Source organism: Varanus komodoensis, unplaced genomic scaffold (assembly GCF_004798865.1).
Source record: "Varanus komodoensis strain SLA01 unplaced genomic scaffold, ASM479886v1 scaffold4, whole genome shotgun sequence".
Taxonomy (NCBI): Eukaryota; Metazoa; Chordata; class Lepidosauria; order Squamata; family Varanidae; genus Varanus; species Varanus komodoensis.
Window position 1 is genome coordinate 31,647,838 of NW_025335941.1, and position 27,055 is coordinate 31,674,892.

Here is a 27,055-nt window from a genome sequence, read left to right on the forward strand (position 1 = left end):
GGGCAAATTGATTGAGGAAAGGGCATTCAGGTGCTGTCCCTTTTCTATCATGTTTTTTCCAGTCTTATCCGAGTCTTGATATTACATTCTTACCACCATGATCTGCTATAACTCCTTTTAAATGAACATATTTTTCTTTCCTTTGCTAGGAGTTTCAACCCATGTCAACCTTCAGGAACATGCCAAGGAACAGTGGGCATCATTGCAATTCTATTTCCAGGGGTTCTTATACACATTGTAGCCTTTTATCCTGAAGAGGTACAAACCTCTTGCTTCTTCTCTATGATGTGTGTGTGCAAATTTTATCTACATTGTGACTATATTTGGTCAAAGCCACAACTACTAGTTTGTTCCATTGTGATCAACAGGTTTGAAGAATGCTAGCAAGTTCTCTTCTCAAAACGAGCAAAGTTGGAGAGAATGTAGTGCAGAAAGCCCTATATGAATAGGGAATGAATGTTTTGAGCACCAGGTGACCGCCATTCCCCACCCCCATTTGGTTCTGGGACCATGGATCAGGGCTAGGCTAAGCATACCACCTTTAGCTAGGACACACACAAGCCCATTCCAGAGCTATCAGGATGTTCAGTCCTGTCCTTGGCCTACCTTTAAGCAACCAAGGCCTTGGATTCAGTTACCAGGACAAATAGCAATTCAGAAATCTCTGCATCCTCTGATGATTTTGCTGTATGGTTATGCATGCTCTTGTTTGTCTTGATTCAGAAATGTTCCACCACGTTAATTTCCCTGCTCAGCGACTGTACATTTTAAATTCTTGCTTGCATTTAATAAGCTCCCCTGTTTGTAATGAAGTGTGTACACGTGTGTGTCCACGTGCATGTACATGTGCACACCTAATTCTTTCTTGCCAAAGTTTAAAGGTCCTTTAATGACTACATAAATCTCCATCTAGAGGAGCACATTTAGTTAAGGCTGCTTGTTTACCTGTAATCTGTCTTTGAGTGGTCACCTTGTGCTTTGCAGCAAAGCCTGTATGTGTGTGATGCACAGAGACCATGAAGAAGAACACTTGTTACATTCAAAATGTTAAGTAACTTGGCAAATACATTTCTGGAATTCTCTGTTTTAATTCTGCTGGAGAACTCAGCCTTAATGTAAGCCAGGATCTTCACACTGAAGCCTGTGCATGGTGGAAGAGGCGGGGAGGAATGTGGAGTCACGGCTTCAGAAAACCCAGCCATGATGTTAATAGCATGATCCAGCCCCAGCTATAAAATTCAACAGGTTGCCATGGCAATGCAATTATGCAGCAAAAGGTTTTTAATGGACACACGGCAACTAAAGACAACTTCTGCCTGAAGTACAAGAAGGCTAAGCAGAAACGATTCTTAGTAAATGTCACGGGTCCAGTGCAAACTTGAACCTATTTACAGAACAGTGTGTGCCGATGACACCTAACACTATTTTTCCTTTCCCTCTAAATCCAAGTTATTCAGGCTCTAAATCAGTGTATGCTGTCAGTAATAGACTACAGGTATAAAAATAAATAGAAACTCAGTATTAGAGAATAAGAATACAGCATGCTTTGGGTGGGATTATATTCTCATTGAGAACTCAAGTTTGGAGTCTGAGTGTACCTCTGGATTCAGCCCTCAGCCTGGATGCCCAGGTGTATGTGGATGGCCAGGGTGGATTGCACAGCTGAGGTTAGTGAGCCAACCACACCTCCTCATGCAATTGCCCAGTCTGCCACAGCAACATACACTCTAGTTGCACCTCATTTGGACTACTGTAACTGTGTGCCAACCTTGCAGTTCGAAAGCATGCAAATGCAAGTAGATAAAAAGGAACCACTAGAAGGAAGGTAACAGCGTTCAGTGCACCTCGATGTTTAGTCATGCCGGCCACATGACCACGGAAACTGTCTGCAGACAAATGCTGGCTCCCTCAGCTAGGAAACGGAGATAAGCACCGCCCCCAAGAGTCAGACACGACTGGACTTTAATGTCATGGGGAAACCATTACCTTTAACTGTGTGGGATGCCTTGGAAAAGTGATCAGAAAGGTTAACTGGTTCAGGAACCTGTTAAAGGTTTTGGAAATTATTTGTGGGGCATAAAGTCTGGAAAATAATATATAAACATGTTGCACTGAATATTTTATTCATCATGTTAAATAAAATACTAATTTTTCAGAAAAAATACTGGGGAGAAATGGAAAAAAGAGAGCTTTGACTATTGGGTGGTATAAAAATGAAATAAATACACAGCTTCTGGTTTTTTTCTGGGTTTTCACATCTCTAGATGAGAAAGACTCCTGGCTGGAACCAAGAAGCTGCTGCTGCTGTGTTTACATAATACTGAGCTAAATATTCGAGTTGGTCTAATTCACAAGCAATATAGTCAAAGAAACAAAAAGTCTGTTTTCAAATGGAAAACTGGATTGATGGAATCCTGCATGGCTGCAGCTCCACTGCCAAAGACAAAAACCTGGATAATTGTGAAAAAATACAGTACATTCAATGCTGCTAAATTTTATTTTTTAAAATATTTATTCAATACTGTATTTTTATACTATATTTTGTCCTGATTTATGGTTTTCATTGTTACGAATTGCCCCTTGGAGTTTCTGTTATTCTGCAGCACAGAAATGTAATAAGTAACCATATAAGTTTTATCCAGTGTAAGTCCTAACTGAGTAGACTCAATTGAAATTTAAGCTAGCCTTATGTTTGATATGGCCTGTCATTGATTCAGTTTGTTGTGAATGTGCATTTTGTAAAAGGGCGGCATACTTGTACAGCTTCCATGTGGCAGTAAACCAATATTCTTGACCACAAGTGCAGGAGCAGTTCAGACTTCTTCAGTTGTGCGTAATGTGATCAGAAGTCTCAGAAGTATGGCAAAAATGACAAGTAATACGAAAAGTCTTTGTTTGGTCTATTTTAAGCTTTCAGATGGAAAATCGATGATCTTTTAATTCATGATATCTCTTTTTAAAAATTTCACAAGCTTCAGAAACAGGTGCTCTACAACAATTAGTGGAATCTGTACAAGACTTCCTGTCAAACAGGTGCCCAGATCAAGAATTAATTCCAGCACTTAACTTTCCATAAACGTCAAGCTATCACCATTACAAACAGAACGGCTATCATTTGTGCTGTATTTCTATGAATGAAATGGGTTTTATCTTTCCTAAGTTGTGTACAGATATCATTTCACTACTCACAAAACCTCATTCACTGGTGGAATTGTGACCATGACAGCTGGAGTGGACAGCAATATGATAAAGAGAAATATGAGTGGGAAATGGTATCGTATGAAGATTTTAGATGGCCAAAGGATAGCAACAGAGTAATCCTATCTATATGTATGTATGTCTCCTCAAAAGAAAGCCCATTAATGGTATTTAATTCATGGTATTTCATGGTATTTACAACCAGGTAAGTAAGTATATGATTTTAGTCCAAATTAGACAAAATAATACATGGTAAGTATGCAAGTACAAAACACACCTGCGCATTTTAACTAGCTCCAGCCATTAGTGAAATGCAATTAGAAGCTAAACATATATGTCTGTACAAATTCAATAACTAAGAATACTTTTGTAATATCTAATGTTATAGACAAGGTTTATTATAAACAAAAACATTCATTATGTAAAAGCTTTCGTGGTTGCAATAACAAATAAGTAAGAACATAAAAAGAACCATGCTGGGTTGGATCAAATGTCCATCCAGTCTAGCAATCCATTCACACACTGGGCAACCAGTTGCTTACAGGTTTCCACAAGTAGGACGTGAGTAAACCAGCATCCTTCCACCCATGCTCCCCAGCATACTGCCTCTGGTAGTGAAGTAGCACACAGCTATCAGGAGACATTGGTAGATTTATCCATGAATTTGTCAAATCCCCTTTCAAAACCATCCAAACTGTGGCCATCTCTACTTAGTACCTGTTGGATGGACCATAAAGAAAGATACTGGGATGGACATGGTGGTTTTGAAGGACGCAGAGGGGCATGGAGAGCAATGATCCATAGAGTGGCTAAGGGTCTGACTCAGCTGAATGGCTGATGATGACGACTACAAAGTAAACACAACTTGTTCAGTCATTACACTGAAATTGTTATTGCTATTATGTATCTCTATCCTGTCTTTCAAAAATGAACCTTTCAAAGAAACTAAGAAACAGTTCAAATATAAAATCTAAAAAGTGGTAACAATAATGCAATAAAGCAGTAGCAGAAATGAACAAGTCATTTATACAAAGGGATGGGGAAAGTAAGTGCAAATTGAATGTTTCTGGCAAAGATAATCCACAACAAGTCTGGGTGCCACTACAGACAGTGTCTAGACAGGGTCTAAATTGCTTTCATTCATGGAATGCATCCTTTCATGAGTGGAACTTTCTTTCTGTCCATGCGGTGAAATATTTGGCTCCAATGCCTTAAGAGCTCATATCAGTATCTCTGAAGAGGAAGCTCAAAGAAGAGAAGACCTAGTCCATAGCCTAGCCCTCAGCTACAAGTAGACAAGAGCCAGACAGCCTCCAATGGCTATTTTAGCACCACCATGTGCTCCCTACCATTGAAAGCCCAACTGCAATTAAAAAACAAGTGCACTTTATATCCTTTCATCACCTTTTTGCCTTCTCACCCCATCAAACTGTTCTGCCTCAGTTCCGCCAACAGTGCCACTACGATAAAGAACAGCTGCCAAAAAAGGCACTTTAGCCCCTCTCCTCTTTTTTTTTTCTCAAGCTTAGATGGCCCCCTTTCTTTTAGCTGCTCTGCCTTCCTGAGACTCTTCCAGTCTGCACTGTCATAGGGCTCGATGGTACAAAAGGACACTTTGTCATTCTCCTGAATCAAATAGGTGCCTGTAAAGGAAGTACATGATTTACTGAGAAGATGAGAGGGAAGTAGAGGCACAGAAGGGATGGAGGGAACAGAAAAGTACAGCCAGGGCTAAAACTAAGTGGAAATTTAAAAAGGAGAAAAACTAGAAATTAAGAAAACAATTTCATCACAAATAAAATAAAGTGGTGATCAAAAAGATGCAATGATATGGAAATTAAGAAAATAAAAGGGAAGTGAAACCAAAGAACAGATTTATAAAGACATTACATAAAAACGATCCCTTGAGTCTTAATGACATCCCTCTTTTTTTTTTTCTTTTTTCTTTTTGGATGTGAGGCTGTCAACTAATTGCCTGATACCAAGCTAGTTTCTCACTCTCATGTCCTAGATCGATTAGGTTTAAGTGGTCAACTCAAGCACTTTGAATTGTGCTTCAAAACAAATTGGGAACCAACCCAGGTCTTTAAGTAGAGATGCCTAGTTAATGGGCTTCAGCACAATCCTAAGGACTGGGAAGGAGATCAAGCCTTCCCCTGCCCTAACTCTAAAATGACCTGTTTTGGTTCTAATTGCTAGCAGAAACACCACCCATCTTATGTTTATGCCCACAGAGCTTTCTGTGCACATAAGCTGTGCCACTGGGGCAGATGTGCCCCTCATCTAGAACTGAAGCTCTTTCTGTTGTGAGGAGAAATAGCCATCACATTAACGTAGCCCTTTCTTTTCCTTCCACTCTTTTTCAAAGCTGTCCAAAGTGGATTAGTTGCTTTGCCACCTACTTCACAAAGTTTCTGGTCTGTGTTACTTTTCAGAGACAACCCAAGTAATGTGCTTTCCCATAATGCAATCTGACATTCAGCAAGGCATAGATAACTGAGATAAAATGGTTTTTTCCCGGAAGAAAACGAGTAATTCCCCATACTTAAAATGACTCTTAAAACAAAACTGAACAGAAACACAGAAAACATAAAATATAATTAACAACTCAACTTAACTCTGACCAGAACACCATGGGCATTTAGAGCTACTCCTAGCACTGCTACAGTAGTGGAGTTACTCATGGAGCACTAAAGAATACGTCTAAAGAATGAAAATGGCAGCTTCAGAGACAATTTTTTGTTGGGACTGTGCCTACAAGAGAGTTTTTTCTGTCCTCCCTAGCCCCATGTTCCCAAGAACACTGAGGTTCTTCTGTGGCTGTTTATATAACAAAATTGTGTGACCAACAATTTTCATGTTCAGTTTGACCAACAGAGTTTGTATGAAAGTATGACAGACTCCCCTTTTGCTCTCCCCAACCCGGTCAAAAAAGGTGATTTGATAGGAATCAATGGAAAGTTGAACATTTGAAATTATTTCCAGTGTTGATGCTGGAAAAGTAAGTTTTTCTTACACTTGCAGTGGATCCTGCTAATGCCAAAAAACAGCAGGGGTGAGCAACAGCACTAGATACTGCACCAAATGTTTTCATGTTTACAGTCTTGGATTTCAGCTGAATTATTGTATAAAACTTCTTCATGTGATTCACTGCTTGCTGCTCCTTTTCTCTTTAGAACTTGGTTTTAAAGTTTTCCTCAGTCAATGCACATAGTTAAAAATTATGGTGTTGCCATGATAGCTAAAGAAAATTTCAGCAGACCATCTAAATTAATAGTGAAATTTAGTTTCACTATAATCAAGGAAAGCCAATTGCATTACGCTACAAAAATGGCTCAACACAGAAAAGGATAACAGAAAAATATAACACACACACACCAAATTAAAATACACATTATTCTTCCTTCTTGTTCTTCCTAATTCCAAATATTATTAATTAATAGTACCTGTTTCTTAAATAACTGCCTTATAATGTAAGTGGCCATCAAACTCATGCCAATTTGAAACATGGTTACTATTTTGTTTCCACAGACTCTTGAGGGCAGCCATCATGTTGCTTCTAATTCATGAGTTAATTTTAAATTAAAAATGGTAGACCATACAGCATTATTTTCTTTTCCAGATACTATTCTCTAAAACTCCAACTCTGTGCAAAAATGGTGATACCACAACTTTATTTACCTTAGTCTTTTCACCAATAACATTCCTCTCCAGCTCTGCTATCTTCCTGTTTAAATGATCTAGTATTTCCTTCTCCTTAAGAAGCTCAGCTGTTTCAGATTTCTGCTCCCCATCCAGTAGGGCACATTCCATATCCATCTAAGAACACAAAACCATTCTCAATCTCCGTCCAGCTTGCAAAGACATCTTGACACATAGTTTTGGAAGACTCATTCATGCATGATGCAAATTAAAAAAACATTGCTGGCACAGTCACATTATTAACTTCTTTCAAGATACTTGAATGCATGTGGACAAACAGAAAATTACTAAAAATATTGAAAACTAAAATTACACTTAGTTGCCTTTCTTCGATCTGGTGCCTTTGAGGTCTTTTACAACAACATGCATTGGCCCCAGTTAATACAATTATTAATTGTAAGCCGCCCTGAAGCTTTGTTGCGATGGGGGCAGCATTAAAATGTTTTAAATAAATAAATAATTGGGGGAATTAAAGTTCTGGTCAGAAGCAACTGTAGGGAACTTGGTTGGGGAAGGCTAATCAAGACATTTGCAGCAGAGTTTGAAAAGTAACAAGGCTTTACAACATGTGTGCTATCAAATGATGAATAACAGTTTAAGAGAAACAGGGAGCTTCCTTTTCTTATGCTTTAGCTAGTAAACATTGTTCTGCAATACTCAGAAGAAAGGTTTTGCAGTTCATATTTGCAAAATACAAAGTATCAGATGTTGTAATTAGGACAGAAACTTCCTGTTATGCAACCTTTGTGAGGCTGCAGTCTTAAACACACTAGAGAATAAATCCAATGGATTTACTTCTGAATAAGCATGTGTAGAAGAGCAGTGTAAATATGCAAAGCAAAACTTGAGGGCCAAGTGTATTACATGGATTAAAGTAAGAATCCAAGCCGCAGTCCTGATGAAATTTTGCTTGTTTGTAGCTGCCATCTCTGCTCTGCTACCCCACTAGAGCCTTTGAGACCTCGGTGCCTCCAGTCTTCTGTCGAACACCACATCAGAGCTGCCGGTGCTAAGAGCCATGGTCAGCAGGTGCATCAGCTTCAGGGGTATAGCTAGCAGGCACCATCTTGGTATGCTTTCATATTCCTCCAAATGTGTTCATCTTTAGTGCCCAAATAAAAATTATATGCACCAGTCTTTCAGTACCTGATTTAAATCTCTCAAACATATACTCACCATCTTACAGCATTTAAAGCCAAACTTATAAAAATAAGACTATACCTCTCTGGAGGATTCATCCATCTGATCACTTAGATCTTTGATCTTTTGTTCAAGTTCTTCCATGTTATTCAGTATTATAATGCGCTGCTCTTCCATTTGAGTAAGTTCCAACGTTCTTTGTTCATCACTTATGCATTCTGGTGTCTGCAATAAATCAACATATTGTACTTTTAAAATTAAGTATTCTCCAATTGTGCATTTTACCTGTAATACATTTTTATCTAAAAAATTAAGCAAGCAAGAACATTTTGTTTGCAAGAACAATATTGATCATGCTTAATAAATGAGATTTCTTCTTTATTAATCTTGCTTTGTCATATTCTTCAAAAGTACTCCTCTTCCATATCTTTACTTATCAAACTATGAGCAGTAGCAAGTGCTGGTAATCTGCTAGAACTGAACACATTACACCAGAGGAAATAACTGATCCACTGGCTTGCCTCATTCCAAAAGTGCTGGTTTTGGCAAGTTTCTGGTAACATGAGCTTCCTTGTGCACTGGTCATTCTCACCAGCCCAGCAGTAGCACTGTATACTGTTCAGTATTGGCAGGTACAAAAAGAAGTGCTAAAACTGTTTTCTGGACAACTGAAGAATATCAAATTCAAACCTAGGAAAGAAAGAGATTCACAGCCCACTCTCCTGTGCACACTGCCTCAAAATCACACTTACTAGAGAGCTGCTCCATTACTTCTGAGCCTACGCCTATGCTCAATGGGACGTCATCCCTAACTGTTCAAGAAAGGGCATCCTAATTGCCTGATACTGGTGCTGCTGATGATGATGATCGCATGTTCATAAGTAACATACTTATAATCTTTTATTTCATTTCTATCCTGCCTCACACTGAAGCTCCCTTCCCAATAAGGGGCTGACTGGTCTTCAGAGATCAAATTACTTACAGAAGGTCACAAGGCCATTTGCCAGTATCACAGGTACAACAAGTCCTTAGTATCTATTATCAGTCCTTTGCTTTGTATTATTTAATCAAATGCCTTTCTCTTAGACCTAGGTTAAGCAATACAGTTTTGTAGCTGGAACTGAAGCATTTTGGAATGCAGAATCAATTTCATTCAAGTGATCGTTGCTGCAGCCACAATATAAGTTTCCTTCTACTGAAGTGCATTCCTTGCTAGCTCTAGTAATCCTAGCAGGAAACCCTCTTTTTCACAAGCATCCTGCATAGCTAATACTGACACTGCATCTTCCATTTCATGTTCCTAGTGGAAAATAAAAAACAGGATCTCTCACATATGGCAAGCAGAGTGAAAAGAATGAAAAGGATTCAAGACCATGATCCCTTGAATTCATAATATCATAAAACTGGAAGGAACCCCAAGCGACACCTTGTCCAGAGTAGACAGAAGGTAGATCAGAATCTACTGGTAGGTAAGCATGTGATTTGCAGAAATTATCAAGGATTTCTGATTCCAGATTATAAAGAGAAACAACCTTTCACCAAATTTGCCTATTAAAACAAAGAATGCAGGTGAAGGGACCAAAGGTGGATTTTTCTTTTATATACACAAGAGTTCTGAATTCTTTTGTATGCACAAAAGAGAAAGGGGACAACTGTGCACTTCTCTACATTGTGTTTTTATAAAAAGCTAAAAGAAATCAAATATGCATTAATGATTTTAAGTGAACTTTTTCACTTTTGTCCTTTGGCGAAAGCATTATCATAGAATGGGATTTCCAATCGGTTCTTCCTACAGGATATTGGGTCATTACCTTTGACATGATACTTAGATATGACGGTTCATTAATGCCCTTCAGGAATGAAGAAGGAGGTAAAGGTGAAGTTGTCCTGTGGTCACTGAAATGTTTATTTGTTCTGATCCCTCTAGGGGAAAAGAACCCCATGGCATTTTGACCAAGGTCACTGCATTCAGAAAAGTCAGAATCTCCAGCAGGTGGCTGCAAGTGGTTTCTGAATCTTGTTTCTGGAGTCATCTGAGAATCTTCAAATACAGAATCTTCATCAGACAATTGAAGCTTTTCAAGTTCTTTATTAATTTTTTGAACATCAGCTACTGTTGTAACAGTGGCAGGATCACTGTCAGGTTTGGAATATTCTGCACACAGGTTAAGAATGGTCTCCAGACGTTGGCGCTCCTAATATTATAAGATATAATGAAAAAATATAAAGATGAAGGATAGGATAATACATACATTATTATCACATTGTATGAAAAGTTCATGATTTGGTGCTAAATTCATTCACTGATCCTAAACCTATTTCATGGGCTACAGATACCAGTGATTTCAACTAAATTAACTTCTAAATAACCCAATATGTGTGTACCCTAAACATTTAAATATACAATATAAAAGCTATCTTTATTTATTTCAACTATTTGATCTGCCCATCAGCCTAGGATATCACATCCACAGGAGGTATAAAAAATCAGGATTATCTACAATATAATGCAATAAAACCACAAAAACTTCACAACAAAAACAAACTAAAACCTTAAAAACACCAATTAAGCTACATGAAACAGTGTAATATTCTAAAATGCCTGGGCAAATAAGTACATTTTAACCTGGCATCTAAATGATAGTAGAGTTGGCACCAGTCAAGCTTCAGTGTGGCAGTCATTCCAGACACAGAATGCCACCACAAGGAGGGCCTTGACCTAGTCCCCACAGAAAAAGTTTATGTGGCCAAATAAATAAATAAAAACCTATGGAAGAGATTCTTCTAAAGTTATCAAGACCTAGGCATGGGGGTACAGGGTCAGATATTCTTTTATACCTTTTGGGTGCCAAGCTACTTTATGGATTTAAAAGTAATCAGAAGCACCTTGAAGTGGGTGCAGAAGAAAATAGGCAGCCAATGCAATATTTAATAATCCATATAACAAGCTCTCATTTGGCTGCACTAATTCTGGTAGCTAGGTTCTATACGCCTGAAAGTATCTTCAAATGAAAACCCATGTACAGTGCATTATTCTAAACCAATTGGAAATTAGCAGGAAATGGATCATCACAGACAATCCTTCCCAAGGAAGCTTGTTAAAAGCACTCCATGCCACCAAGGGCACATGAACCTAAAGTATTTACCTGCTTTACCTGCTTTTTAGGAGAGTAACTGTATGAAGAACTGAGTATGAAACTAATTCCTACCCACAGTGCTTCCATTTGATCCGGCCATTTATTAGCCCACATCAATCCCACTACTAACAATAGGCAGTAGTACATGCCTAGATAGACTTGACTCAAATGACCTAAAGAAATAGAACTGCCATCAGTATTCGGAAGGGATTTCACATCACACCCACTCATAACTTCTCCCAGTGGTTCTATTCAAAAGTTAAACCTTATTAGACATCACAGGATAAGCAGTGGCTCCCAAAGGACCTGAATTTCAACTCCTACCACCCTCTCAAGTATCCTGTCTTCAGATGTGATATTAGAGACTGGTCTCTATAACCTTTGGGGCCCAAAGGTTCAGCTGACTTCTTCAAAGTGGCTGGTCCTACATTCTTTACAAAGAAATGCTAACCACCTTCTGACCAACTGGTCAATCTCCTTTAGCTGCTGTTAAGAGCCGGGATAGGCAAGGGGTTGGACATTTTAAGTACAATGTCCACATCCTTCAGCCTCAACAGCCAAAACTGATCTACAGAGCCAGGCTAGATGGTAGTGTGGACATTTCCACAGGGGCTTTATCAATAACAGTACCAAGTGCAAATTGTCTCTGCAGAGTTTGATTTTAGCAAGCCATTCACCACCTGAAAACTGTGCTGACAGCTCCTTGAAGGCCTCAATGGCAAAAGAGGGATAAGAGTGCCACCATCACTGTCACAAAGTAGACATGATAACATTCTCTTATTACTGTCCCATCACAGTAACTATGAGACTTGCATCTGTTCCACTTTGCCCTGTCTGTTGCATAGCCCATGTCGCTGCAGAAACCCACAGAGCTAACTGGGCTCTACACTGCAGTACAGGGACTTAGGAGCAATCATATTCATAGTGCCAGCCATGTGAACAGGAATAATACAATTTTCGTGAGGCAGACCATCTTAATGCACCCACCACTCCTGCAAACGGAATATTGACTAGTTTTAAATTCCTCAGATAACACAAGCATGTGTTTGGATTCTACATTTCTTTAGATTTGGAAGTTTTCTCTCCAATCCAGGCCTTCTGCTGCTTGGCAAGCCCACTCGTGTAATTGCACAGACACCACGAAGAAGAACCGTAGTGAACCTATGGTGTGGTATCATGCCATTCAATTCCAAACTGCTTACCACAGGGTGCCTTAGTTTTAAGGAACAAGTAACCCTACCAACACACGGCTTTTTCTAAATGTTGTTTGACCCACAATGTGTTGACCAGACCCAGTAAAACAATTTTATTATCAGTGGCAGGGATTAGCTAGCAAACCACTTGGCCTCAAAATGGGGAAAACCCTGTCACCCTTCATAATATTCCTGTGCTATGACTGGTGAAAGACCATTTTGATGCCCAAACAATTCTTTCAAATGACAATCCTTGGTTCATCTCTTTTATTTTAAAAAACATTTTGGGCCCAGTAAATTGTGAAATATATTTATCATTCATTATTTTAACTTTTAATTGTTATTTGTCCCTTGCAGATGTGGAAAAGACACTTACAGCTGCCTAATTTAAATGGTTTTGCCTTTGCCATAGCTTTGAAATAGGTAACAAAATGACAAGGGGAGACAGCGTATAGGCTAATTTGTGCACAACTTGCTGCTGACTGAAAAGTAAAAGAGAAAAAGCAGTGAAAGCAGGTGCACCAAAAGATGGCAACATCACACCCTTAACAGTGTAATCTTCTGGCTTTTAATTGTTGTGCTGACTGTTCTCAGTATCCTCTACCAGTCCGACCTGTCCCCATGGTTCTCATTCCTGCAGAAAAAAGGAGAGAATAACTCACTTACCTATTATCAGAGCATTTACGACTGAAGTTACTGCAGGTCCCTGACCATTCTTAAAAGAAAAAAGATTCTGAAGAGATAGCTGAATGGGACTGAGTGAACGATGGTCCCATGGGGTGTGGGGGGATGGAGACTAAGTACTGCTCATGCTGATGCCAGAGCTCTATTTGCTCCACCCAATTCTGCCAAAAACAAACCCCCCAAAAAACTGTTGGGCATATTTGCTAATTTTGTGGGAGTGGGAATTATAGAGGAATGTAATAGCTGGGAAGTAAATGAAGGGCAATGTGTGCATAAGCAGTAATGGGCAGTTACTGCAGATGTGCTCATTTCCTATCCAATTAGTTTCCAGCTATTACATTTTCGCCCATTTCCTATTCCAGAAATGCTTTGTATTGTTTTTTGAACTGTCAGGGACCCACAGTCACTGCAGCAGTGAATGTTCCAATAGCAGGCGGATAATCTCTTCCCTTTCTGGAGCAGCTGGAAACTTGGGGAAATGCTGAAAATGGGGATGGCTCCGAGATTCCAGTTCACAAAAACTAGGTGATTAGGCTGCCAAGAGGGTCATATTATCACCACGAACTTCTGTCACTTTCCCTCCTTTACTTTTCAACTGGCAGCTAGGAAATTGAACTGTGCCAACTGTTTGCTAATTCACCTACATAAAGTCTCATCTTGTCAGATTCCATGTATGTAATTTACTGTGCTGTGCTTCCTTTGAGGTAGAGGATGGACTTGCAATTATATGTGTATCAGGCAGCTTTAAGTGCAAACTTCTGTGCATCTGGGCAAAACCAATAATAACAATAACAGAACACAGCTGCATCATTTCCAGGGGAAGAAAAAGTATTTAAAAGATACTCCTACAAATAAAATTTTAAAAATCAGTAGTGAATGAAAATTGATTGACTGATTGATGGATTTCATTTTTATTCCACCCAATAGCCAAGGTTCTCTGGGCAGTTAACAAAAGTTAAAATTAAACAAAGGTTAAAAAGACACACACACACACACACACACACACACACACACACACACACAGAGGAAGTAACTATAGGACTCAGGTTGGGATGACGAGCTGGTGAGTGTGGTGAAGGACATTGAAATTCCAGCTGGAGGACCAAGGAGGAAGGAAGAGGACAACCCATGGTGAGCTCAATTGTCTGTCAGACACATCATGGAATGTTCCACATCTAAAACTGGAGAGCTTATTCACACAGTTAATTAGCATAGTGTGTGAATGCAGCTGATACTAGCCAAATGCTTTCACTAGTGCCTGAAAATATTAATACTGAGCACTGTATTAGTAATAGATTAACAGTGCACTTCTCATGTTCACTCAGCAATATGATCAACTTGTGTTCTATGGGACTAACTTCCAGGGAAGTGTGCACAGGATACAGCCAAGCAGAGCAATTCTACATGTTTTCTGAGATGTCCCAGTCTGTTCACCTGAGCTTCTACTGAAAAAAGTGGGCCTTACCTCTGCATTCACATGTATTACTTTGCTTTGTACATATATTTAAAAACTTTTAAACCATACATTTTCTGATGTATTATGTAAAAGACAACAGCTTTTAAATGAGTAATATTTAAGAAATTATCAACACCTACAGAAACAGTTATTTTAGTATGCATCTCAAATCTCATAATGAATGATTATAAACCTAAAATGAACTTTTTTTGAATGTTTGAATCCTAAGCACACTTGGGTCAATTCCATGGGTCTAAGGATACAATCTAAATGATTGCTGAATCATACCATTTGAGAAATCCTGATTAACATCTTACATCTGAATACTCTGAACTAGTGCAATAAAACTAATTGCAAAAACTTGGCAGTGTCACAATACCATGGGTTTGTGAAAGTTGGCATTAACACAAGGCTTTCAGGAACAAGACAAAGTCAGTTTTAAACGCATGGTTCTTCCGGATGCCTTTTAAACATGTTGTAATGCCCCATTTCCTTTGAATTTAGATGCAGTAACAATGGACACATGTACTGACAACTCAGTTTAAACTGCCTAATTTTCACAGAGCAACCAGCAGAGGTATTTAATTCCTATCCAACTCAAATTCAACAGTGAACTTAAACAAGAACAAAGAAGTTAGATTCATGTTTGCTTCAAATTAACTCTGTTCAAGGAGCTTGCAACATTTAATGGATTCAGATGTCAATCCCATTGCCTATATAACCTCATAGCCCCAGCCAAGAAAATGAGAGAACATCATGAATCAAAGGGATTCTGCTTGCTCCTTGTTCCCACTCTGGAAAATACACCATTCAAGCTTAACAAATCAAGTATCCTGGATATCCAAAGAACCCAATATCATCCTTAAAAGGTAAGCATTGCACTTGTTCCTGAACTCTGTTTTCTAATAATAAACAAAGCACTAACATAATTGATGAGCTACAAGTGTAGTGTTACTAACCAATTAGCACTTAACAAAAATGTCCCCTTCTTTTTCTCCTCCCCTCCTCTGAAGACAGGCAAGACAGGAAACTAAAAGGCAAAATGAAAGTGAAATCCTTGCACCTCAAAACTCCTTTGCTCCCTCCAAGCATTTTCTCCACCAGCCTCCAGTTCCCTCTTCAGTTGCTTAGCCTGTGCTTGCTCTCTTCCTCTTAAGCCTGTATTCTTTGAATAGCCAACCCATTTCTGAAAGCACCGTCTGACTGCTGGCCAGGAACTCCAACATTTATCCATCTCTTGATGTGCCTGTAAAGTACCCTGCAGCAGCAGGTACTACTTTCACTGAAACAGTGAAGGGCTGGGATAAACAATACATGATCACCAAGTCCACCCCTACATAGAGTGACAGGATGTGTTCATTTTGGCATCTCTCCTCATCCACTCTCTGGAACACAGGCGATATCAAATTAAAGTGCATACACAGACAGTTTATCTTAGTTTGCATGCAAGAGAGTAGGGTTTTTTGTTTGTAAGATGTTCTGACACTACAGTCTATATAATGTATACCAATAATATTCTAACCCTTTAAAACTCCAAGAAATTCTTGAGAAGTTCAGCATTTTTAGGACTAATTTCCATCCATTGTCAATAGAAAAAAGTCTTCTAAACAGAACTGCTGATAGCTTGAAATTCAAAACACAGACAGTCTTGGAAAAAACCAGGTCTGGTACAGCTGAAAACAGACTTGCCAGGATTTTCAGTAAGAAATATTAAGTCCAGAATGCCCATATTTACAAGAATGCCTCTAAGTAACCATAGCTTTATTTGCTGTCATCACTGTTACAGAGGTAATGGGAAAATATGTTACTGCAAATCTATTTTAATATGCACAACATGGTATCAGAGAGCTTGTGTACAGGAAGTTCTGTTGGTTGCTATTTTGTGCTGTCTGTTCTCATCATTCTCTTGGCTGCCAACTAGTCCCCATTTCACTGCACCTTACTTCTGCAGGTTATACCATCAATTTATTTTTGTTATGAAAGCCAGGAAATAACAAATAGGAGGTCTGCTACTATTAATAATGCATGCCTATCAAAAAGTTTAATTGCATGAAAATACAGTATTTTTCATAAAATACAAACCTCTCAAATTATGTAATACTGTTTGTTCTACAGTGAAGCTATCTGAAAACGTGCAAAAGCCTGAGCAGGTGCTAAATATTTCCCACTAGCATTTAATACTTTATAACACAGAGACACACACATGCAATAAGATGCTTTCAACTAACACAAAAGGTTCTAGATGTATGGGTTGGTATTGGATTTCTCTGAAGCACAAGAGGAAACTTAGTGCCCTTATTATTACATCGATCATAACAACTGTGGATGTGCTCTTGATTCTGGCTATTCCTCAGTCTCACAGTGAAGTTACTACCAAAGTCTGCCCCAAATGAGCATGTGGAAAACTTGTTCATTTGTGGTTTGCTTAAGGTTGCATGATGTACAAAACTGGAAACAAGCTTACATATCTCTGATGCTTCTGCACATCCCATATAGTTTATTTGCACTGCTGTCTCTTTTAATCTATGCCAATCAATCCACTGAGCACCCTATACTGTGATTCAATTAAAAAAGGAAGAATCCCATTTGTAGTTCAGTTTCCCCATGGCCCTGTCAGCTGAATACATCCAGTACTAGAATGGGGCCCTGAGAATTTTCACTGGGGCTGAGTGAAGTTTCCCTTCTTTGTTAAAGAGGTTTGCAACATTATTTCACAAGTATATTACAGCTTCCCTCCATTATATAGTCTACAGAAGAACAAACTAAGAAAAGAGTTTAACAACTAAAGGTGCTCAAGGTGTCAGGTAGTTCTTAATTCCAGATATGAAATATGGAAATAGAAATATTGATCTAGGCTTTTGCACACCTGGAATTCAAGATTCTAGTTAATCAATTCTGAGTACTAGTAAGAACTATATATCATTACTCAGCACTTTACATTTTTCATAAACTAATGAACCTGAAAAACATGTCAAATATAAGAGCCCAAAATTCAACCAATTCAGGCTTGCCCATTTGGTGTCCTCTAGAACTTTTTGGTCTTTTATTCCCTTCAGCTCCAGCCAGCACAGCAAAAGGCAAGAATGCTGGAAGTTGAGTCCAAAATATCTGGAAGGCACCAGCTTGGGAACAACCAGGTGAACCTTCTGAATGGAGTACTATGCATTTATGTGGTTCTGAAGACTCAGTGATGTCCTGCAGTCTTCCCTTATTTCACAGGGCTTGCAAATAAAATTCCTCCTGTGTATATTGATATCCTATGAGAAACATTCAAGAGATGGCCCCTTCCCCTTTATCTGTTCCTACAGCTCCTGGTCACCCCTCTCCAATCTGTATTCAGTCCAGCAGAGCCACAAATGTGTCTTTTCCATCCTTTTCCTTAGTTGCACTGCTGCTTGGGTCCCTTCCTTTCTCTATTACAGAGAATCACAGGAAAAGGTCACATGAAAGCATCTTTTCTTGCTTCTTCATAGCAGAGGTTTTCCACTCTTCCTTTTCTCTTTTGAGCATCCACCTGAGACACAATGCATAGCAGACCATAATCCTTCAGTGAAAGAGTAGTAAAAACGCATGTCTTTTTCCATTTTTAAACACTGGGTATATACCAGGAACATAGGAAGTAGGACCTCTAGTTTCTTAGAACGTGAGACCAGCCATGATGGATCAGACCAATCGTCTACCCAGTCCACCAGGCAAGATGGGTAGAAAAGTTTCACCTGCCAAAGCTTCTCAGCAACTTCTCAGCACACCACCTCTGATAATAGACATAGCTCATAGCCAACAATGTTAGTAGCCATTGATAGCCTTCTCCTTCATGATTGTGTCCAACCCTCTTTTAAGGCTGTCCTAATTGGTGGCTATCACTCCCACCTGTGACAATGAAGTCCATGTTTAACTATGTGCTGTGTGAAGAAGCATTTTCTTTTATTGTCTTGAATCTTGCACAAATAAGCTTCATCGGGTGACTCTGGGCTCTAGTATTATGGGAGAAGAAGAAAAATGTCTCCGTCTCCATACCATGCATGATTTTTAACTCCTTTATCATGTCTCTCCTTCCTTCTGTCCTCCCTCCCTCCTTCCCTCCTACCTTCCTTCCTTCTTTCAACTAAACTAACCAATCCCACTTGTAACCATTCCTCACAGGAAAGTTGTCCTTCTTTGCAGCAATGACCTTTTTCAGGTACAGTGATCAGAACTGTGCACAGTATTCTGAACATGGTTGCACCAAAGATGTGAGTATCATTGTAGCAGTTTAAATTCCTTTCCGAGCATGGTGTTTGCCTTTTTCACAGCAGCTACGTACACACTGAACCAACAATTTAATCAAGATGTCCACCACAATCCCAAGATCCCGTTCTTGATCATGCAATGCTAACTCAGATCTCATCAGCCTATACTTGAAACTGGAACATTTCACCCAACATGTATTACTTCACAATTTCCAAAAAGTTCTTGTTTCCTAGTTTCAGAATAAATGTCCAACCATGCAGATAGCCTGCAAAACATCCTAGGTCACTTGTGTTTCCTCAACGTGCATTTAAATTCATTATTAATTTCACATATCTCCTCAATACTTATAGACTTAGTAAAGATATATGTATAAATAAATATAAAATAACTGGTATGCTGATATTTTCTGTAAATACATGTACACATGCACAGAGACCTACAGTATTAAAAAACAACTTTTAACTATAACATAGCCTGCCTTGTGCATATATTTGTGTATATTTTATAGAAACTGCATTGATGTAATGTATACCTTCTGAAAGTATGTTCCTCTTATGTTAATGATGTAGAGGACTTTGCACAACTATCCCACAATGATGGAAAATCTCCCATTTGGTCTGTACTGAGCCTGCTGATTTCATAACCAGCTATTAACATTTTGCAGGGAACAGCATTTGAATTGACACAGTCTTTGTGAACCTTATGCAGGTTAGATAGACTGAAGCAGTCTGAGGACTCCTTATTCCTGTGAGTGTTTCCCTCATTTAAACAACCAGTTTTCTACTTTAGAGAGTTACTGAGACAGAATACAAGCATATTTTTACTGCTCTGCTGTTTTAATCACTGGTGTGAGATCAGAAATGACTGGATCCAATGTGAGCATCAGCCCTGAATTTTAAATTAAATAGCACCATCTAGAGGTAAAACTGTTCACATCCTTAAATTAGTGAGAGCTATGTACTTTTACTTTACTTGGAAAACAGCCTTAGAGCTCTTGTTTCTCCCTTGTTGTCCTTCACCAGCAGCCCACAGCTTAACTTGAAAAAGAAGGCAGCATGAGCCATGCAAATAAAACAGATCTGAAAGTTTTCCACATTTGCTAACAATGGTTTGTTACATGGACACAATTGTTGCAGCATAAATCTTTTTCTAAAGAAACCCTGCGTTGTTGCACAGGAGTGGGTAGGTTGTGCTGTCTTTCTCCATAGCTCACACTGGAGCTGAACAACCCAAGGATGGTCAATGGGTTGATACGCAAGACAAGCGAAACAGTATGTCTGAATCTGGGGAGAAGTGATAACACATGAGTTCTAGATAACCTATGATATACAGTCTCTGAGCATAACTATTTTGTGCTGTCTCTCAGTTAACATGTTGAAAGGGTTGATACTAGGTATTTATATGAAGAAGGGAAGTTCTCATATAGAGTGCACTCTTGTTGAATTGCTATATCAAAGCAGAGATAGCCACACTATAGAGACTGGGCTGGGTTAGGGAATCCTCTGCTTTCCTGGAAAGCAGGGATCTGTTGCCAGAAATTGCTTGCTTCATAGTCATTTATTTTTTGCCTTTAGGATGTTAGTAATAGCAGCTCTGGGGGTTGCATCAGGAAAATGGTGCAGGACAAAGGATTATAAGACACCCCTTCCTCCAGTTCTGTTTCCCCCATTGAAGCAGCAGCCCCACTGCCATTTTTAATTTTCAGAAAAGTAGAAATACCTCATGTCTACCACACATTACTCACATCATGCCTGTTTTGGCACAGTTAGAACTAAGAATCACTTTCAAGAAACCAAGCAAGAAACTTTAAGCTGTTGATATGCCACAAATGGCTAACATAGGAACATGGAGCCTGCCACATACAGCACAAAATATGCCTAATAGCCCTGTGGGGTTCTTTTGGACTCCAAACATTTGGAGCATAAAAGAAAAAAACTGCAGATCATTTTAGTCTGTCTTGATTGGCAGGAAGAGGAGCAAACCCCCACTATAAAAGAAAAAGGAGGAGGGGAAATTATTATTATTGCTACACTTTTATACTGCCCCATAGCCTTGTGGGCTTTTGGGGCAATTTACAGATTTAAAATATAAAAAGTAGCAACAAAATAAAAATTAAAACTAAATAAAAACACCATGTCTGGCAGTGGGAGAGTGACCGCGGTAGCAGCAGCAGCGGCAATGGCGAGCCAACAAAAGCTTTGCAAGCCAGCCAATGTGCCAAGCTGCTCAAAACGTTCCATGTTGCAGTGATAAGATGATTACATGTATGTTGTTTGATTAAAATAAACACTTTGTTCTTATTCAAACCACTAGAAATCAAGTTAAATCTCTTGATTTAACTTCAGCAATTACACATCAAAAAGTTCTATTTTGCCTATGTATATTCATCTTCCAGTCTGAGGTTAATATTATATGTATCAGATGAAGTAGAAGATTAAGGCACAATATATCTATTGTTTTTGCTGCAACAGAATAACACTGCTCTTGATACTTTATTACAGATCTGTAAGGTAAGCCAACAACATCGGCTGCAAGCACAGATCTGCTTTTTTCAGCAGCTTTCCCGAGGCAAAACAAAGAGACAGGAGAAGTGAGAACAATAAGATACTTAATGACACACTAAGGACATGAAACACCACCAGCTGTTGGTTAAAGGTACTGCATTTATAGTCAGTACAAGATAGAATTTGCATAATGATGCTGAATTTTAAAACAACTTATAGAGATGGCTTAAAAAAGTGGCAACCCATAGCACAGTTATTGATGTAGCTCATTAGCACTACAACTCTATGCATTTTTATTCTGACTTAAGTCCCACTGTGAAGCTTCCCCCTAGGAAGCATGTTTAGGTTGTGGCCTCCTGGTTGATAGCTGGCTCAAGCAGAAAGGAATTCAAATGGAATAGCTCTCACACTTAACCATAACACTTCAGACTATGCAGGTTACTTGAAAAAGAATGCCTCCAGCATGGTTACAAAATTCTGGAAAAGTTTCATCTCTACCTGGAACTCTGAATTAACTATCATAATAAATAAATGTCCTTTCAGAATAACCCACAGTGGCAGATTTTTATTTATTTATTTATTTATTTTTTGCTTTGCTTTTTTAAGTAACATGTTTTTAACATGGCAAAATTAGCCATTTGCAACATTATTCTATACCTCATCTACTCAGAAACAAGTGCTGGTAAATTCCATGGGATTTACTCCTCCAGATGAATAAGTATGAGATTGCAACCTTAATTCTTTCGATCTTCCTTCGCTTTGATTTTTTGTTGTCACACAAACAAACACACATGAGAAGTGCATAATAGCCTGCACTTAACTATACAATAGCATGAATAGACTTCTTTGAAGGGCAGTAATATTGCAGTTGCAGAGGAACTGACCTTTTGAAAAAAGCATCAGGCCAAGGATGGAATGAGTTTGTCTTACAAATACACACTTCCTTCCAGGGCTGTGGGAGGCAGTTATTTTGGTTCTTAAAGCCTCCAAATCATTTGAACATGCAGTCCCCAATCCTGGTCCTCTCACTGACTGATTTCAAAGGCCATTACCCTTGAAAAATGTTAAAAATGGAAGATTAAATCAAGTGGGAGGAAATTCCTTCCTATGTAAACATTCAGTCTCTTTAACGTTTTAACATGCTGCAAAGCTAGCATCTTATGACAGGATGATGGCTGTTAAGGAAAACAGGCAAAAAACAAAAAAAGTTGAAATCTTATTGTCAAGACAAGAATAATTTATTAGACTGTCACAAGGATATAATTACTGATTCGTCTCATTAGACATTGCTTTCTTTATGCACAGTCTCCATGCTTTCCAAGTATGTTCTTTTGCTTGCAGCCACACAACACCAGTATGATTCGTTGATGTTTCACTCTGCCACTAAAATATGTTTTTGGCCCAGTGTTAACCTCCCTTCAAGACGACTGCACCTAGAACAATCATCAGCCCGGTGCTTCTTAATTTCTGCATACCAATCAGAAGTCAGCAAAGACAATTTTTATAGGCAGTTCAAAATACATGCTCTCTCAGAATTCAGGACAGGAGTAATGGTCATATTTCTGCTGAATCCCTTTTATTGCTTACACTGTAGAAACATCTGCGAGACATGTCTCTGAAAATCCAGCCAATTCCCCAAATGGAATGTTATCAATTTATATAGAAGGAGCCATGTCTGCTCAGGAAAAAAAACACATTATGTCTACACACAAATAAACTGAACAAGCTTCTGAATGTCTGCTCAGCAATAAGCAGGCTAGGACTCAGTCAGAAGCAATGAACAGAGGAATCCTAGCTGTTATCTCCAGTCACAGACTAGGACTTGGCCCAGGCTGAATAGACCTGCTGCTCTCAGTACCAGTCAAGACCATTTAAGCACAACCATGGGGCTCACATGTGATGCTAGAGACTTGCAAACACTGCTGCTTCCCCACTGAGAAGGATAAAGCTTGAGCAAAGAGACCCAGTGAAGGCTGGAGTGTCCTTCAAACTTTGGCCTCAGCTGGGGTGACTCACCTGCTTCTCATCCGGCTTCTCCCTCAACTGGGCAACTTTGTTGTGTACCAGCCCTTCCAAGTCAGGGAAAGCCTTTGCACAGTGAAGTCTATGCCTGGTGGAGCTGCAGCTAGTGTTTCAGATGGGGATCAGATAACGTCGGGTGCTTAACATCACCCAGTGCTTGAATGACTGAATGAGGACATTTTGTCCTTTTCACTGTTTGACTTTGATAGTAATCTCTTTTTCAAAAAAAAAAAAAAAAAGGTGATACCCACTCTATGTTATTTGCTTTACAGATGGTAATGACTATCCCTACACTTGAAACATATGCAGTCATTTTTCCACTGGTTTTCGGAATTAGAGGCAATGAGAATGATTATCTAGGAAGTTCTTCTGTTCCATTGAAATAACTGGGAGCAATACAAAACCACCACCCTTTCCAGAATTTTCACTGGTCACTATCAATTTTAAACTGAAAAACATAATGAAGCCTGAACAGTATCCATCAATATTCCATTTCTAAGAAACTGAGATACAAGACTTCATCAGTTATAATTTTTTCATCTAGAAGCATTCTTTTAGGGTAGGTTAGCATAAGTATAAAAATGTAAAAGTGAGTTAACTATAGAACTGGATATGGTTAAATAAACTTCTTGGGGAGTGCAACTAAAAGGAATAATATGAGTTTGAAAAGTTACAACCCATTAATTCAGTATTGTAAAGACACACTGAATACTGAATAAGGTAGAGGTATACTTATGATATTATAATTTGCATATAGTTTCAAACATATTTTAAGAAACTAAAGTTATTTTTCTATAAAGATATCCAAAATTGGAGAAAATGCTCTGATTGAACCATCTGACAAATGCCATCACAGAATTTTCTGGTTTGTTTTCTTCATTAAAATGCATACAATTATGCCCCCAAACAGCTTAGGCTAGAGACATGAGCTGACCTATCCAGCTACCACAATACAGTGACATCATCTTTTCTCTTTAAGTGCTGGATCCCCAGAGTATATAATTTGTGGCTTTTAAGTATCTGGTCATTTTGGCAGAACACAAGCTGAATTGCTGCAATTTCTATCAGTTTTACCACCCTGTACAGATGGCCTCATTACACTGTCCAGATTTTCTGCCTGCACAATGCAAGACCAATTAACTTTAGAGATTGACATAGTAAACACCATTTCAGCCACATACAAGGTTCCATACCCCAGTCTGAAAATGCAGGCCACAACACACACAATTCACAGGCTAACTTCAGACAGTTAGAAGCAACTGTAAACAACCTGTGCTGTTAAACATTTACTGAAGAAAAGCATTACCAGTCGTTCCATCTCCTGCTCTTTCAGCCTTTCTTCTCTCTGCCTCCTGTGATAGTCCATCAGGTCATCCCTTCCAGAAATGGAGCTAATACTATTCTTTCTCTCTCGAACAAAAGGAGCCTGCTTCAAGCTTTCCAGCTCTGCTTCATCCAACTCCATGGAACTGCTGGAAATTTTCCTTCTGACAGGGAATGCTCTCTCAGAAGAATCTGTAGGAATGAAAGAATTACTGGGGCTGGCTCCTGAGAGTCCAACTCTATCAAAGTCATCAGAGGCATAGGAGGAAGAAGAAGCCAGAAGCATCTTCCGAGCTATGCGAGGACTTGCAGGAACACTGAGAGTCGAGTTCACATAGGAATTGGTTTCAGGTGCAAAGTTTGCATATGGTGAAACCCCTGAGGTATAAGAAGAAAAATTAAGATAATTATCAGCATCCAGCATACTTTGAGGTAGAAGATCCTTTTCTATCACTTTTTTCCTTTTGGAATTCCCAAGGGAGCTTCTTGGGGGTAAGCTTAGTGGCATGAGCTGACTTTCTGTTGATTTGTAAAGCCTGGGTAATGAACGGCTATAAACTCCCATATGGCTTAGTGAACCACCAGAATACTTTCTGGTTCTAGACCCTAGAGCTTCCATTGCTGGGTCCTTCTGTTTAGGTGGTCTGGACTGAAGTGACAGGATATCCTGAATATTCATCCTCCTGCCCTGCTTTGGACTGGAGGGCATACTGGCAGCTCCAGAACCACCAACTGGTGAAAGAGTGGTCTCATTCCCTGAGCTTCCATTCCACATTGCAAGAAGAGATCCAGAATTTTTCCGCCCATCCATGATTCCTGGGAAGTAGACATTATCATGCGATTTATTTTTATGACTGTACTTTGAATAGGGAAATTTATCCAGATGTCCAAACTGTTTTTCATTTTCTCTGGTAGCATAAATATCAAAGTCTCTCTTCCCAAGGCTGTACCCACTTAAGGATGGAGATGTGCTTGAAATGGAGCCCATATGCTTTGCAGAGACATTCTTGTCTGAAAGATAAGAGCTGTCACAAGCCAATGCTTTGCTTGCTTGAATTTTGGTAACAGATGACACACTTTTTACACTGGAAGCAGGGCTGGACTTGGGTGCCAAAGGCTGTGAGAGAGTTAAATAAGAACCAGAATAGTCACCATTTGTTTTTAATTTCAGACTTGACGAATATTTTTTCTGGTTGAGCCTGTCCATTATGTCCTGCAGATCATTTTCAAGAGAATTCATCATGACCTCTTTTCCTAAACTAGTATTTTGTAATTCCACCTGGGTTTGCATGAACTCTTCCATCATCTTACTGGAATCTGCAAAGAAGGATTGAAAGAAAAGTGAGAGAAGAAACTAAATTGTTTTAGCAATTTCCTTATTTTTTTACCTGCAGTGTTGCAATTCTTAAGGTTATAACTTGAAATCCATAATGACTTTCTAGCAACACTGATTGCATACCAATAGTAATGATTAGTTTCAGCAAACATGTTTAAAGCACTTCTTAAAAATGATTAAGCTTCCAAGTAGGCATGTCATAAAACAGGATTAAAGGCAGTCAGATAGATCTACAGAAGATCAAATGAGCAAGGTAGAAGAGCTGCACAATGCCTACTCATTAGTAACACCAGGAGCACTCTGTATGGAAACACTTTTAGTAAGGCAACAAGTTAACTTTGGACAAAGCCTACTTTAAAACTATGCTTAAAGCCATTCTTCATAGTCCTTGGTTAAAGGACTTTTAACTAAAACACTATCATGAACATTTGGTTTCATTCCACCTGCCAAAAAGCAAAATCCAGCAATGAAGCCTCATACTAAAGGGATACCATTCCTAGTAAATGAAACAGCAAGAATATAGTTCAGTCCTGTTTTTATCAGAGATTAGTTGCTTCAAGAAAATTACAAAATTCATAAAGTATGAGATAATTTACAAAATTCAGGTCAATTCAAGAGGACACATTAGACCAAAACTAAGATCCTAAACTAATTTGGTATCTCACTGAAATCAGTGAGACTTATTAGAAAAGATGCAGTGAGGATGGCTTAAAATTGAAGAAGTGTGAAGCCCAATGGTAGAAGAAGGACTAATGGCTGGGCTTTTTTTTTCTTTTTATCTCTTGATTAGTCCTTGGTGGGCAGATGACCAGCAAGACTTTGATGATTTAGTCCTTGGGCTTATCAGAAGAAATTGGGTAGATCCATCCCAAGCACAAATAGTTATGTTCTGTTGCCCCGGCCAAATGGCATTTAACTGGCTGCCTAGGGAGATGCAGGTGAAGTCCACAACTGCTTGCAGATAGGATAAAATCAGTGTTGGAGTCTTTCTCTCCCTTTGAACACAGCAACTGACAGAAGCTAATCAACTGTTCCTTGGACCTCTATTCTGGTGAAACCCATTGCCTAAGTAATGTAGAGTAGGAGTATATTTTCCTTCCAAGCTGATGTACTAAGCAGTCTGCATAATC

The 27,055-nt window shown here is 38.9% G+C and overlaps 1 protein-coding gene across 6 annotated transcripts in view; it reads right to left on the minus strand.

Annotated features, from left to right (window-relative positions):
• PHLDB2 (pleckstrin homology like domain family B member 2) overlaps positions 1 to 27,055 on the minus strand; it is an 82,680-nt gene that overhangs the window by 33,493 nt on the left and 22,132 nt on the right. For 3 of the 6 annotated variants that reach the window (XM_044441866.1, XM_044441864.1, XM_044441869.1), the window contains exons 2-5: positions 24,573 to 25,906; positions 9,852 to 10,235; positions 8,122 to 8,265; positions 6,880 to 7,017 (exon numbers count right to left, since the gene is read on the minus strand). In XM_044441866.1, the coding sequence (XP_044297801.1) occupies positions 6,880 to 7,017; positions 8,122 to 8,265; positions 9,852 to 10,235; positions 24,573 to 25,895 (1,989 nt within the window). In that variant the 5' untranslated portion in view covers positions 25,896 to 25,906. Of the gene's footprint in view, positions 1 to 6,879; positions 7,018 to 8,121; positions 8,266 to 9,851; positions 10,236 to 24,572; positions 26,022 to 27,055 lie in introns of those variants that run through there. The other 3 variants (XM_044441867.1, XM_044441868.1, XM_044441865.1) reach the window with 3 other exon arrangements.